Source organism: Barbus barbus, assembly GCF_936440315.1.
Source record: "Barbus barbus genome assembly, chromosome: 8".
Lineage (NCBI taxonomy): Eukaryota > Metazoa > Chordata > Actinopteri > Cypriniformes > Cyprinidae > Barbus > Barbus barbus.
Genome location: NC_136736.1, coordinates 715,470 through 729,529, shown reverse-complemented (window position 1 = coordinate 729,529; position 14,060 = coordinate 715,470). Strand labels below are relative to the sequence as shown.

General features: G+C 44.8%; 1 protein-coding gene across 1 annotated transcript in view; it reads right to left on the bottom strand.

Moving 5' to 3' along the window:
* Positions 1–862: 862 nt before the first annotated feature.
* Positions 863–14,060, bottom strand: part of LOC306873576 (uncharacterized protein) — a 32,825-nt gene continuing 19,627 nt past the window's right edge. The window contains exons 21-65 of the mRNA XM_079422976.1: positions 13,499–13,552; positions 13,372–13,416; positions 13,181–13,234; positions 13,065–13,109; positions 12,923–12,976; positions 12,801–12,845; positions 11,785–11,838; positions 11,583–11,690; positions 11,392–11,445; positions 11,251–11,304; positions 11,092–11,136; positions 10,963–11,016; positions 10,797–10,841; positions 9,943–9,996; positions 9,802–9,855; positions 9,484–9,537; positions 9,248–9,355; positions 9,053–9,142; positions 8,890–8,943; positions 8,596–8,703; positions 8,405–8,512; positions 8,081–8,134; positions 7,957–8,010; positions 7,763–7,870; positions 7,572–7,625; positions 7,436–7,489; positions 7,278–7,331; positions 7,141–7,194; positions 6,919–7,026; positions 6,784–6,837; positions 6,649–6,702; positions 6,389–6,442; positions 6,229–6,282; positions 5,923–6,030; positions 4,852–4,905; positions 4,720–4,773; positions 4,512–4,619; positions 4,384–4,437; positions 4,237–4,272; positions 3,057–3,110; positions 2,708–2,963; positions 2,487–2,599; positions 2,258–2,326; positions 1,945–2,178; positions 863–1,659 (exon numbers count right to left, since the gene is read on the bottom strand). Coding sequence (XP_079279102.1) covers positions 1,513–1,659; positions 1,945–2,178; positions 2,258–2,326; positions 2,487–2,599; positions 2,708–2,963; positions 3,057–3,110; positions 4,237–4,272; positions 4,384–4,437; positions 4,512–4,619; positions 4,720–4,773; positions 4,852–4,905; positions 5,923–6,030; positions 6,229–6,282; positions 6,389–6,442; positions 6,649–6,702; positions 6,784–6,837; positions 6,919–7,026; positions 7,141–7,194; positions 7,278–7,331; positions 7,436–7,489; positions 7,572–7,625; positions 7,763–7,870; positions 7,957–8,010; positions 8,081–8,134; positions 8,405–8,512; positions 8,596–8,703; positions 8,890–8,943; positions 9,053–9,142; positions 9,248–9,355; positions 9,484–9,537; positions 9,802–9,855; positions 9,943–9,996; positions 10,797–10,841; positions 10,963–11,016; positions 11,092–11,136; positions 11,251–11,304; positions 11,392–11,445; positions 11,583–11,690; positions 11,785–11,838; positions 12,801–12,845; positions 12,923–12,976; positions 13,065–13,109; positions 13,181–13,234; positions 13,372–13,416; positions 13,499–13,552 — 3,384 coding nt within the window. The 3' untranslated portion in view covers positions 863–1,512. The remainder of the gene's footprint in view (positions 1,660–1,944; positions 2,179–2,257; positions 2,327–2,486; positions 2,600–2,707; positions 2,964–3,056; positions 3,111–4,236; positions 4,273–4,383; positions 4,438–4,511; positions 4,620–4,719; positions 4,774–4,851; positions 4,906–5,922; positions 6,031–6,228; positions 6,283–6,388; positions 6,443–6,648; positions 6,703–6,783; positions 6,838–6,918; positions 7,027–7,140; positions 7,195–7,277; positions 7,332–7,435; positions 7,490–7,571; positions 7,626–7,762; positions 7,871–7,956; positions 8,011–8,080; positions 8,135–8,404; positions 8,513–8,595; positions 8,704–8,889; positions 8,944–9,052; positions 9,143–9,247; positions 9,356–9,483; positions 9,538–9,801; positions 9,856–9,942; positions 9,997–10,796; positions 10,842–10,962; positions 11,017–11,091; positions 11,137–11,250; positions 11,305–11,391; positions 11,446–11,582; positions 11,691–11,784; positions 11,839–12,800; positions 12,846–12,922; positions 12,977–13,064; positions 13,110–13,180; positions 13,235–13,371; positions 13,417–13,498; positions 13,553–14,060) is intronic.

Genomic DNA, 14,060 nt, shown 5'->3' with positions numbered 1-14,060 from the left:
GATCATAAGTCAATCTGATGAAGATGAGTGGAGTCCAAACGTCTCGATTCACTGCTGACCGGAACAGAGAACAGCCGCAGATGAACGTCTCACGATACTAAACCTACAGAGAGAGAGAGAGCGAGAGAGAGAGAGAGAGAGAGAGAGAGAGAGAGAGAGCGAGAGAGAGAGAGAGAGAGAGCGAGAGAGGGAGAGAGAGAGAGAGAGAGACACAGAGAGAGAGACACAGAGAGAGAGACCGGCGGGGTGGGAGAGATGGGAAGGTGTGTCTCTCAGGGAAGACAGGAATTCCCATAAGCGTACCAGTAATGCAAAAAATTTAAATAAAAAAAATTAAATAAACAAAACACAAATAAATACTGAAAATTAAGGATTAAAGTGAAGTGACATACTGCCAAGTATGGTGACCCATACTCGGAATTCATGCTCTGCATTTAACCCATCCAACGTGCACACGCACACACACACACACACACACACACACACACACACACACACACACACACACACACACACACACACACACACACCCACACACAGCAGTGAGCAGCCATTTATGCTGCAGCGCCCGGGGAGCAGTTGGGGGTTCGGTGTCTTGCTCAAGGGCACCTCAGTCGTGGTATTGAGGGTGGAGAGAGCGCTGGACATTCACTCCCCCCACCTACAATCCCTGCCGGCCCGAGACTCGAACCCACAACCTTTGGATTTCAAGTCCGACTCTCTAACCATTAGGCCACGACTTCCCCACGGCGAAGTCGTGGCCTAATGGTTTGAGGATTAAATTAGATAAAACTGGCATGAAAATAATGTGAAAATAAGACTTTAAATTATTTTTTGATAAAATAAGTGTTTTTTTTTTTTTACATAAAATTCGACCTGGATGTGTTTTCATGAGAAACTCACATAAAAAGCATATTTAATAAAAGTAAATATATTGAATTGCTCTTTCTATCAGATGAATCACACATGCTGATTCATTTGTTAAAATCTTGAGCTGGTCTGTGAATCAGTGTAAATCACGCCTTCTAAACCGGTTGGTCTTATTAAGTAAGAGTTTTATTTATAAATCTCTCCTCTCAAACAGTACTTATCAAAACCACAGTCAGAGAATCTCCATCCATATTAAACACTAAAACAATCATCCTGACGTCCGTTTGACTCCCGACCCACTGGATGGAGCTGCAGCCATGTCTTTTCCCAGAATGCACTGTCAGCTTGACATAGAGCTCATTACATCATGTAAACAAGTTAAAATACAGCCTCATGTAGCACCAAGATTACGAAACATTCATACAAACAAATACAAAAATACACTGACATCTTTCAAACAATAATACAAAATAACTGAATCTCTGTGAGGTCTGATCTCTGTAAACATCCAAACACAAGAGCGTCCAGATGTGTGTCATCATGTCACATGACCGCCCTTCAAGCACCACTTCCTGTTCTCAGACAAACGCAAGCAGCTGAAGGACTGATGTATAAATATATACAGTCAAAGTCTGTTCTTGACTAGCCGTTGAAGCAAACCTTCCCCACGCTGAAGCCAAACTTCTGTTTTGCGCTCCCGAAATCTGTCACGGCCACGTCCAGGAGCGGCAGAGCGTCCGACTGCGCAGAGTCCACCTCCAGAACGGTGCGGTCCTGCCCCGAGCGTGACTGCACACAGAGAAAACACAGGAGCCACTTATGTGATCTGATTCAGGATATGCGGAGTCATTTATTTTAACTGATTCAGCATGCAGTTGTCCATAGGAACTGATTCAGGATTCACTAAGTCATTTATTTGAACCAATTCAGGACTCACCAAATCATTTATGCGAACTGATTCAAAATTCACTGAGTCGTTTGTGTGAACTGGTCCAGGATTGTTTGTGTGAACTGGTCCAGGATTCACTGAGTCGTTCGAGTGAACTGAAGGTATGGAGTGAGGTGAGCGTTTACCTGACAGCCGTCGAGCGTGGGCTGGATGTAATGTGCGTTCTGCTGCGTCATCTCCTCTCCGTTGCTGCCTCTGAAGCGCAGCGCGTGTCTGTAGCTGAAGGAGGTGCTGTCGAACCAGCCGGCCGAGTTCTGACACACGTACGTGAAGCTCTGGCGAGCCGTGGCGCTCAAGAGCTTCAGGAAGCCCAGCTGCACGATGTGAACAGGGTTTCCATCCACATCCACATAAGAGAACTACACAACACATACAGACAGAGTGTGAATGAGAGCACAGAGTATAAAGACACACACACACACACACACACACACACACCTGTGAGCCCTTCTTAAACTGGCTGAACCAGGTTCCTGGTTTCTCTCTGCTCCATGAAGCCATTTTGACCTGTGCAGAGTAAACGTCAAAACACATTTCTTAACTCACAGGCATTTATAAAAGTTTGTCTAATTCAGTATTTCTCAACATTTTTGGTTCCCCCCCTCCATAAATTCAAATGTATAAAAGAGAATTCATGTCCGCAGTCAATGTGATTTGAATCTCTCACCGTCTGAACGCTGCTGTGCGGCTGGAGACATGTTTCACCTTCTGCTGTAAAGTTGCAGGACACTTTGAACGCATCTCTATGACATCCCTGGTTAGGGTCAATCCAGTAAACTCCTAAAAGGTCAAAGGTCACACAGACAGTGATGATTCCTCCAGTGCTGCAGGCTAAGAAAGCACTTGAACAAGTGGAAATGATTGTTTGAATGTGTGTCGTGTCTGTACCATCGGGATACTCGGGGTGGCACATCCACAGCTCTTTGCAGGTGCGGGCAGGACTGTGGTAGGTGCCCAGTGGAGTTCGGAGTCCCTCCACGTCCGTCCTCATGGAGGCCAGAGACGCAAACACCTCCTCCCCCGGTGCCTCCTCGTCCTGCATCTGTCCGTCGTCCATCGCCGCTCCATCCACATCCGAATGTCTCCTCCTCTTCCCTCGGCCATCCAACGCTGGAGGAGCCTCCATTCCCACCGCAGGAAGACCCTAGATAGAGAACCAGTTCCATCACTCCTTCAGTTAATCCTTCTGCCATTTGTTATCATCTAATAATGAGTTTATGGGTGACTGGAGACTCACCGGGGGACCAGGGAGTCCAGCAGGACCAGGATCTCCTCTGGGTCCAATAGGGCCCTTAAATAAACCACATCATTAACACAGATCATATGAGTTATTCAGCATCTGCTGGTGCTGATGCTGATGGGTACTGACTGATGGGAACACTTGGGCTGCAGATCTGATCTTTTGACCATATACAATTTTTTGGCCCGCCTTCTTCCATTCACTTTGACATGACTGGTATCTGATATCTGTGTTTAAATTAATTCCTGCCCATCAGTGATCTTTTTACTATGCACATGGTAGTAGGCCCTCAGGTTTTGAATGGCCATGATATTAAAATGGTTTATATAATTCACGTCGAATGGACATCATTATTTGCCTGCATGGACAACAGCTATCATGGATGTTTTGCAGCACCAAATCTGACTGAAATGATAAAGATATATCATAGCTCATTACCATAAAGTTGACATGACTTCAACTCTCCTCGACGCCCTCACCGTCCAACACGCGCCACTCTCGCCACCGGCTCACATTGAAAATGAATGACTTCCGGACACTTTGACGCTCTCGCCGGCGGCAGTGTGAACGCACGGTAATAGTGAAATTTGTTGGTTTAATTACAAAAACAGCTAAGTTATCACCTCATTGCTGAGAAATATGATTGTTGCCATTGTGGCGGCTCACAGTTCTGCAGGGAATCGGATATGCATGTTTAGACGTAGGTTGAATGTCCACATATCGGATATGTATCCAATTAAAATTCACATTTGGAAGTTTGGAAGCAAAAAAATCGGATCCCGTGCAGATTTTTGTGTTTACACACGTGTCTGATGTGAGCAAAAAAAAAACACCCTCTCTGCTCCTCTGATGTGAAATGAGCTGCCGATCTCCATGTGAAGCACTGACTGAGATCACTGCGACTTTCAAGAAGCAGCCGAAGACACCCTCAAGCACTTAACCTTTACAGTTCCCCTTTTCCCTAGCTTGTTTTCTTATCTAGCTCTCTATTAAAACTGGCATTGTGCACTGTCAATATTTGTCTCAGTGACAAATTGTTCATGTTCCTCTTTTCTAAGTCACTGTGAATAAAAGTATCTGCTAAATGCATGTATGGGAACACACTCAGCTAACACATCTCATCTCAAATGGTCTGCAGATCACTATGAATTCAAGTAAAAATCAGTGTGTGTTTCACCTGGTTTCCTTTAGATCCTTTCTGTCCCATGGATCCCTGAAACACAGTGTTACAGACAGAAGCTGTGAGACCAGAACAAGCCCAAACATACCCAGAAGACCATGATGGGTCTGATGTTTGTGAAGATTAAAGAGTCACGAGACTCACAGACAGTCCTGTTAATCCTGGTGGTCCACTGAGTCCTGGAGGTCCGTCTGGACCCTGTCAGCAGAAACACGATTAAATCAGCTTCCTAACGTGTGAATGTGTGTCTATATGAGTGTGTGTGTGTTCACCTCGTCTCCTTTGACTCCCTGCGGCCCCTGGTTTCCTGGCAGTCCTCGATCACCTTTCTCTCCGAACTCACCTGGCGGCCCAATCAAACCGATCAGACCGCCATGACCCTGACACACACACACACACACAGAAATATAATGAAATCATGAGCATTTACTCTGTGTGTGTGTGTGTGTGTGTGTGTGTGTGTGTGTGTGAGAGACGTACCTTCTCTCCTTTCTTGCCCGGATCTCCCTTCAGTCCTGCCAGTCCAGCCGGACCCTGCACACACATATAATGAGAACATCAGCCTGATGTCATAGTAAAGATCAGTGCATAAGGAGTGTTACTGAGCCTTACCATCGGCCCCGGGGGTCCCGTTTGACCTGGGGGTCCATTCAGCCCTTGTTCTCCCTACAGCAGAGAGAGAATGTGACATTCATCTTTATTAAATCAACATTCACAAGTATCTGACAGGAGACGCCAGCTCCAGGCCAGCAGGGGGCATCAGTCCGTGTTTAATTCAGCTGAGCACACTGTTCCTACAGTATCTCTGACTCGTCTGCTTTCGTGTTTTTACTCTTGTGTTCAGCAATTAGAACTTTATTGTGTGTTTTTAGATTTGTGTGACTGGATGTTGATGTGGGTGTAGCAATCAAACGTGTTTGCATACAGTCAAATCAAAAATGATTCAGACACCAGATATCATTTTTGATAATTTTTTACTACTGGGTGCATGATACTATAGTTCATTTATGTAAGTGAGGATAGCAAAATAAAGTGAACTGTGACATATTATACCCAAATATTCTTCATACAGTGAACTACCAGTAAAATTTGGGACCAAAAATGACCCAGACACTCTGAGCTGAGCATGTTTTGCTTCAGTGTTTTTTCTTTAATTGCTAATGTGATGTTTTTCCACCACAGACTGAACTAAATGAAGCATTGCTTGGTAATTGGTTTTATCTAATTGTGTTCTTAAATTTATCAGCTGACAGCTATTCAACCCAATTCATTACATACCTTTCTATCAAAGTTATCTGACATTATCAAGATCAGTTTGATCTGACAGTTTATCTCTGAGCTCTTCTCATATTTTATTACCATCTTCTAAACTATAGCCAATAAACTGTAATAATGGGAGAAATTTTGAAGGTGTCTGAATAAATGTTGGTTTGACTGTATGTTGGTAAGTTTGTAGGGACAGAGTTTAAAAGAACTTAATGACTGGAGAAGAAAGTGGAGCAGTTTCTATTTCACGCCAACTTTAAAGATTTTAATAGATAAGGCTGAATGTAAACTCACATGTCCAGGGCTCTTGTTCATTTGTTCAGATTCTACATTATATGGTCCTCATGTTACTGTTGAGCAGACTCACGTAGGTTTGAGCAGAGAAAAATGATCAACAGTAAGAGGAACAGAGCTCACCGCTGGTCCAGGGATTCCTGGAAGCCCCTGAAGTCCTGCTTTCCCTGGGTTCCCCTGACCGCCCACCGGCCCTGTCTTTCCTATGATGCCTTCATATCCTGGAGCTCCCTGAACACAGACCCAGTGGCAGCATAATGTATTAGAAGGACAACCGACAATTAGTAATCTAGGCCATCCTTTCAAATCTCATTCAGGAGTTTGCTGGAACTGAGCTTTCACTCCTATGATGCTGTCACAGCATAACTCATCCTGCGTGACAGAATGTGAATAAAGACTCATTGATTTATCGTCTACTGAAAGTCTCACCTTGTTGCCCTTCAGCCCCGGCCGCCCCTCTTTTCCAGGAGGACCTAAGTGACCCTAAACAAAAACCCGGAGAGACAAAAGCAGATAGGAGCTCAACACGTACACAAAGAAAGCTGAGTCATATAGTACTTAACCTGATTCCTCACAAACACACACTCACCCTGCGTCCTGGTCTTCCTGGTGGTCCTGGTTCTCCAGAGGGTCCTGGAGGGCCCTAATCACCAGAGTAACGAGAAGGAGAGGGTCGAAACATGAAGAAAGTTCATCATCTCAACAGTCAACACCACTGATATCTCAAATACACCTGCTTCTACACATGCCATAACACTCTCACTGCCCTACACAGATCCAGAGCCATCAGGAGCCTCACACAGAAGAAAATGAGCTTACATGAATAACATAAACATAAGAGAGACTCACCGATTTGCCTGGATCGCCATTATCTCCTTTAGATCCAGGACTCCCGTCGATCCCCTGAGAGAACAGACAAGATCTTTCAGCATCAGCACATCACTTAACAAAGCCTCTTTGACTGACATTAGTGAAGATACTCACGTTAACACCTGGCTCTCCAGGAGCGCCCATATCTCCAGGAAAACCAATAGGACCCTGTAGAGCGAGATAGACAGAGAATACATCAGCTAACACACTAGATTATCACACTGAGATCACACACACACACATACTGACCGCGTTCCCCTTCGCTCCGTCTTCTCCAGATGCTCCTCTGGCTCCCGGTGAACCTGCAGCTCCGGGTGGTCCTGTGTCTCCTTTCTCACCCTGCTCACCTTTCTCGCCCTGAAAACACACACACACACACACACACACACACACAGAAGTATCAAGTGTTGCTGTGGTAATACAGGAAGTGTTGCTGTGGAATAAAGATCAGAGAAGGAGAGATGGACTCACAGCACTGCCAGGAACACCAACAGGTCCAGGATCACCAGACTCTCCATCTTCACCCTGTCATTTAAAATCATATATAACATGATGTGTGTGTTTCACCAGATCATGTGATCACCAGCAGGAACATCTGGATGATTTACCTTCTCACCGACTCCACCAGGCTGACCACGTACTCCAGGACGGCCAGGAGGACCCTGAATGACAAATATGTTTTAGAAAATCAAATGAAAAACGAAATGGAAAAAAAAAATCACATTTTAGAACTAGTTTACAAAATTATGGGGGATGGTGTGTTTACCTGTCCACCAGAGGGTCCCTGAGCTCCTCTGGGCCCAAACTGACCAGGAGGACCCTGAAAACACACAAACAAACATTGAATTTACATAGAGCTCAATAAACATTATCATGAATGACAGATGAATTAATAAGCTCACCAGCAGACCAGAGTTCCCGCTCTCTCCTTTTTCTCCTGGAGTACCGGGCATCCCCTACACACACACACACACACACACACACACACACACACACACATCTGCATTATATGACAGGCCTCTGTCACACTGACATCTGCAGCTCATGATTTTTCATTGAAATAGAGGAGAGATGGTTGATGATCATCAGGTACCTGTAGCCCCCCGGGGCCCCTGGAGCCCTTGAATCCTCTGAGGCCCTCATCTCCCTTCTGTCCATACATGCCCTGCTGTCCTGGAGGACCGGGCTCACCGTCCACACCCTGACACACATACACACTCAATCACACACACACAATCTCAGAACACAGCGAGAACATGAAGATGCCGTTTCTCCTCAAACACTCACCGGTGCTCCCGGCTGCCCCTCTGGCCCCTGAGTGCCGGCTGGTCCTGGAGGCCCCTGAGAGCAGATTTAATCATTGGTAACACTGACACGTGAAAGTGATATGTGTTTTATTTCAGTCACTCACTGATTCTCCTTTGTCTCCTTTGCTGCCTTTCTGCCCTGGAGCCCCTGTTTCTCCCTAACGATCAGAAACACACAGAGGACTTTAACTATCAAGCAATAAACAGATTTTGTCATTTTCGCTATAAACTTTTGAGTGATGCTATTATTAGGCTGTTTCTAGGGAGTTAATATGCAGTTTCTGAGTGGTTATTAGCACTTCTGTTTGGTTACCAGAGTGTTCTGGGCTGTTTTTAGTTGTTGTTTAGGGGAAAAAGTCTATTATAGTTGACAAGCATCATCACTACTAATCACAGATAAACATATGTCCTTATTATGCCCTTATCACCTTGTCTCCATCCTCTCCTGGGGGTCCTGGAGGGCCAGCGGCTCCTGGTAATCCCACGGGCCCCTGGTCACCATCCTGTCCTGCAGGTCCGATCAGACCCTTATCTCCCTGAACACACAAACACACAGTTACACACACACTGGTCATTCACTGGTCATTCATTTATCTTCACATGTGGGGGCGTGTCTTACTGGCTCTCCCTTCTCTCCCATTGGTCCAGGGCCACCGATGGTTCCAGGTCGGCCAGGCTGACCAATGGCACCAGCCAGTCCAGGGGGGCCCCGTTCACCTGTGGGCCCCTGGGAAGAAACACATATATTTGTGACATAATATAATAATAATAATATGTCACATATAACAGAGCGTGAAAAATCTTGTCAAGAACTTTTCTAGTTCATAATTTCACCTCAATATAGAAAATAAAACAATATGAAATTATATATACTTAATGTGCTTTTGTGAGATTACTGGAAGAGATTACGTACAGAAGGTCCAGGGGGCCCAATCGGCCCCGCCCCTCCCTTTAATCCAACTGGCCCCTACACAAGAGAACATAGGTCACATGACAACACTAGCCAATCAGGAAGGACATTTAACAATCACTGGCAACAATCCTAAATCAGTTGGATACAGTTTTATATCAGTTACCATGGCACCCGGTGCTCCACGACTTCCTCCGAAACCTTTCAGACCTGCTGGACCGCTCTTTCCTGAAGTACCTGGACCTCCAGGGTCGCCCTGATGGCCAAACACACACATATTTTAAGTTAGGGTTAGGGTTATTATAAGGAAGGAAGTTAGAAGTGGAAAGAGCGTGATCATTGATGCCGATAGTCTTCCCACCTTTGCACCCTCCTTCCCAGCGGCTCCAGGTAAACCTTGCTCTCCAGCAGGTCCTGCGGTACCCGGGTGTCCTCTTTCCCCCATCGGTCCAGTCTCTCCTGAATTACCCTGCAACCAAGTCACCACCAGTCAGAACAACAGAGTGGCCTTTAGTTTGAACTTAAAAAAGTGCTAAAACTTCAACGATACTGGATCCACCCAGTCAATAAGACTGATTCCTGAAACGATGAGCTCACCTGCGGCCCAACGACACCAGCTGGTCCTGGAGGACCCGTCTTGCCTTGGAAACCCTTTCAGGAATCAAACCATCAAACACCAGGTGAACAACAGACCGTCAAAACACTACACAAACATAACATCACACAGGCTCAAACTCAGCGAATGAAAGCAAATTCAAAACCACATATTTGAATCAATATGTATTGTATGTTTTCATTAATGTTTTAGTGCATTGCTGATTTTTGTTTAGCATTTCAAGAGTTAAATCATTCAGCATCACAACCATGTTCTGTAGTTTCTGCAGACATCTTCTGTGTAGATGTTCCCAGACTCACCGGCTCCCCCCGCTGGCCTGGATGACCCGGCAGGCCGTCCTTCCCAGCAGGCCCCTGCATACAGGAATGTGTTGAGAACGACATCCGAATATGCTCATATGTGTTATCTTATTAAATCAGGTGAAGATTAGGGTCACTCACATTGGGTCCCTTGGGGCCCACCTCACCTACTCGTCCCTGAGGCCCTTGTGGTCCCTGCAGTACATGAACAAATACATTAATCACAATAGGGCTGTCAAATTGACTAAAAAACTAAATTAGAATTTTGTACTAAAATATTATCAAAATTCAAATTATATTCGAATTTAAAAGGCATAATTTCTGTTAGGGGCAATAAAAAGCTTTTGGCTTCTCTCCTGAGGCCCCAAGAGGGCGTATCGAGCAAAATATTACCTTCAAAGCAATAAAAAAAACAAGACTGTCTTTGAAAAAAGTGCATAATGACACTTATGAAAAACTCGAGATATGTTTTTTTAAAAGTTGAACTTACATTAATTTTACATGCTTTCTAAACATGCGGCTCTCTTGTGCGAGAAGCGAGTGCAACGCTGATAGATGTCCCTCTAGAAAATGTGATAAATATGCGTTCTGTGTGAACGGCTTGGTTCCAGTTTTGCACTAAACAACATCTCCGCATTGATGTTCTCTTTTCCCGCAATATTTTGAATGAGCAGCGCTGCATCCAGTGGGTTCAACTGGATAGGCATTAAAATGCAACGACACCTACATAGTCATCACATCTTGTGTGCCACATATAAGGCTGCCTGACGCACACCTAAAAATCGAATGCAGCTTTTTTGCATTTGAATGTGGATTTTTATTTTAAATTCAATGCATATTGGAAATTCTAATTTTATTTTGACAGCCCTGAATCACAATAACTAAATCACATGATCAAATGACTTGATTACCGTCCACCATTCTAAAAATCCTAACTGTGTTTATTTCCAGGTTTATTTCCAACCCCACTGTATGTGTGTGTGATAGTCTCTTACTCTCTCTCCTGTGGGCCCTGGAGGGCCGTCATGTCCTGAAGACCCCTAGAACAGAGACAGTTCGGCCCTTTACAATATTAACACTGGCCATAAGAATAAACTCATAATCATAATTAGTGATTTGTTGTTTGTTTCTGTGTGTTGAAGGGCTGATATGACCTCTGACCTTGTCTCCTGATTTCCCGGTGGGTCCTCTTGCACCCCTGCCTCCACGAGCACCCTGACAACACACATACACACATTAATGATGCTGGATGTGACTCATACAATCATTAGCGTGGACAGAGACACTCACATTGGGTCCCCTCTGACCGGCGGCCCCTGCAGGACCCGGTGGACCCTGAGAAACACATTATAATCACATGAGTGCACATGTATATACTTATATTTGTGCTTTTATGCATCTTTATGACAGTTTGTCTCTTTTGAGTTGTGGAATCATGTTTTCAGTGACCTTCTTCCCCTTTTCTCCTGGAACGCCGACAGGACCTGGAAAACCATCAGCACCCTGAGAGGAAACCAGCACAAGACCAGCAGTTACTCTCCCATACAATGAAACATTCATCCATTCATCATCTGCTCGTGTTCCTCTCACCTTCAGGCCCTGACGGCCTGGGTAACCCGGCAAACCTGGAACACCCAGCTTTCCCTAAGAGGAGGGATAAAATCAGGAGGAGACAGAAAAGTTTGATAAGAAAAAGAAAATGTGTGTGCAAAAAGGGTGTTTGATAAGATAAAATATTTTGTACTGATTATTACTGATGATGTTGTGGCAGACTATTTCACCTTTTCTCCAGCGATGCCTGCGGATCCAGGTTCACCCAAGGGACCACTCTGCCCTTTGGGGCCCTCAGGACCGTCCTCACCGCGCATCCCTAGAGCACCCAAGTCTCCCTGACAGATACAGATGGGGCAACAGCATGTGTTAGTGCATCTGTGGGTGAGATTGTGTGTTTCATAAGTGCGTTTTGTGTCTGCATGTGTTTACAGTATCTCCTTTAGCACCCATTTCTCCTTTGGCTCCTGGGAAACCATCTTCACCCTGAACACAACACACAAATAAAAATCAATCAGCGTTATGAAAAGCATGCGTTCCCTTGCAACAAAAGTGTGTGCTCACTTCACATGCTTCAGGAGCCTCTAAAAAACATCTGCACAACTGATCACATCTAGACATGTCTCAAAATGTCTGGAAATGTAATATATGAAGATGTGCTGAAGTCTGGAGATGTTATGATGTCTGGACCTGTGATGATTCTTGCAGATGTGATCTCACAATATTTGAGATATCAGAATATGTGCTGGCATCTAGGCATGTTATGTTATCTGGACATGCGGTGATATCTACAGATGCACTAATGGTAGGGTTCCATGATGCCTGGAACTGTGATATCTGAAGATCTAATGCTGTCTGAGGATGTTATGATAGCTGGACATGTCAATTATTGGTTCTCATTGAGTTCTCATACTGTTTGGAAATCTAATGTTATGATATCCGGACATGTGATGACAGTTGGAGATGTCATAGCCCACAATGTCTGGAAATGTGATATCTGAAGATGTGCATAAGTCTGGGTAGGTTTTGATATCTGTACATGTGTTGATCGTTGGAGATGTTTTGATGTTGGCGATGTCTGGAAATATGATAACTGAAGATGTTATGACATCTGAACATGTTATGATGTTGGAGATGTTATGATGTCTCACAGAGTCTGGAGATGTGAAGATGTTTTGAAGTCTGGTGATGTTATGATATTACGTGATGTTAGAACATGTGATTATCCTGATAATGTGATGATGTTGCAGAGGTGATGTCTCACAATATCTGGAGATGTGAGAATGCGCTAAGGTCTGAAGATTTTATGATATCTTGATATGTAATGATTCTTAGAGGTATGAAGATGTTGGAGATGTTATGATGTCTCACAATGTCTAGAAATGTGAGATATGGAGATGTGTTGAAGTCTGGGTAGGTTATGATATCTGTAACTGAAATTGGCTCACCTTCTCTCCTTTACTGCCCTTCAGTCCTCTGAGCCCATCAGCACCCTAAAACACATACACACACACATACAGTCAATACAAACACACGCGCACACTAAGGTGTGATAGAGAGAAATCAGTACTTTGACTCCTCTGGGTCCAGGATATCCCACGGGCCCCTGAACACCTGCTGCACCCTTCAGGAAGCACACACAATAACAATCAGTGATATTAACACAAGGACACTAATAAGATGGCACCACACACTTTTTTTGTGCATCTCACCGGCAGGCCTTTCTCGCCAGGCGACCCCTCTCGTCCTGGATGACCCTGTGTGCAGTGGCATCATGAGGAACAGCAGGGGGCAGCACAGATCAACAACAGCATTGTTCAACACTCACCGGTGGGCCGTCAACACCAGGTAAGCCCTTCATTCCCTTCTTCCCCTGAGGACCCTGAGCCAGAGAAAGACACCTGTTAAAATCAGCTCCACCTGGAGATCTTTCAGACCAGGAACTGTTTGGAGAGGTTTCATCTGGCATATTTTCTGTAAGTTTGTCCCTGTGATTTATAGTAACGGAGAGAGCAGCACCTTTTCTCCTGGTAATCCGACTAGTCCCTGAGGTCCAGGAAAACCCTGCAGAACAGAAGAAAGAGTGTCAGGAGTGTGTGTGTATGTGTATGTGTGAGAGAGAGGATATATTTGTGAGTGTGTGTACCTGGAAACCTGGGTTCCCCTGCTGTCCTGGAGCTCCAGGTTCTCCAGGTGGCCCCTGTGTGAAGACGAGAAGAGTGTGTGATGATGACCTGCAGCTCCAGGGTCTTTCAAGGGGTCATGAACTGCCTTTGTTTTTTTTTGTGAGCACGCAATGAAAACAGTTATTCACACTTGTGTTGCGACATTACTGTTGGATCCAATATAGTCTTTTAGTTTCAATCTTTCTGAAAATCCCGCGTCGAATTGTGGCTTCTTTGTAAACGAATCCGTGGTAAAATGAAGTGAACAAAGGACCGAGTTCTTACTGCCTGGAACGGGTTCTTACTGCCTGGAACGGGTTCTTACTGTCTGGAATGTCATTAAAAATAAAGTTAATTTACTCTTTCCTAATGTTGGGATCAGAAGGAAGGCAATGCAAAGACTGTTTTTCCACAGCTTGGCATTTCACAGCAACTTGTTGTCTTCAGAGCATCTTTGTGGGCGGGGCTAAACAGGCAGTGATGTAGAATCGGTGGGCGGGGCTAAACAGGCAGCCACTGTACAAGCGAACACCAAAATCCATT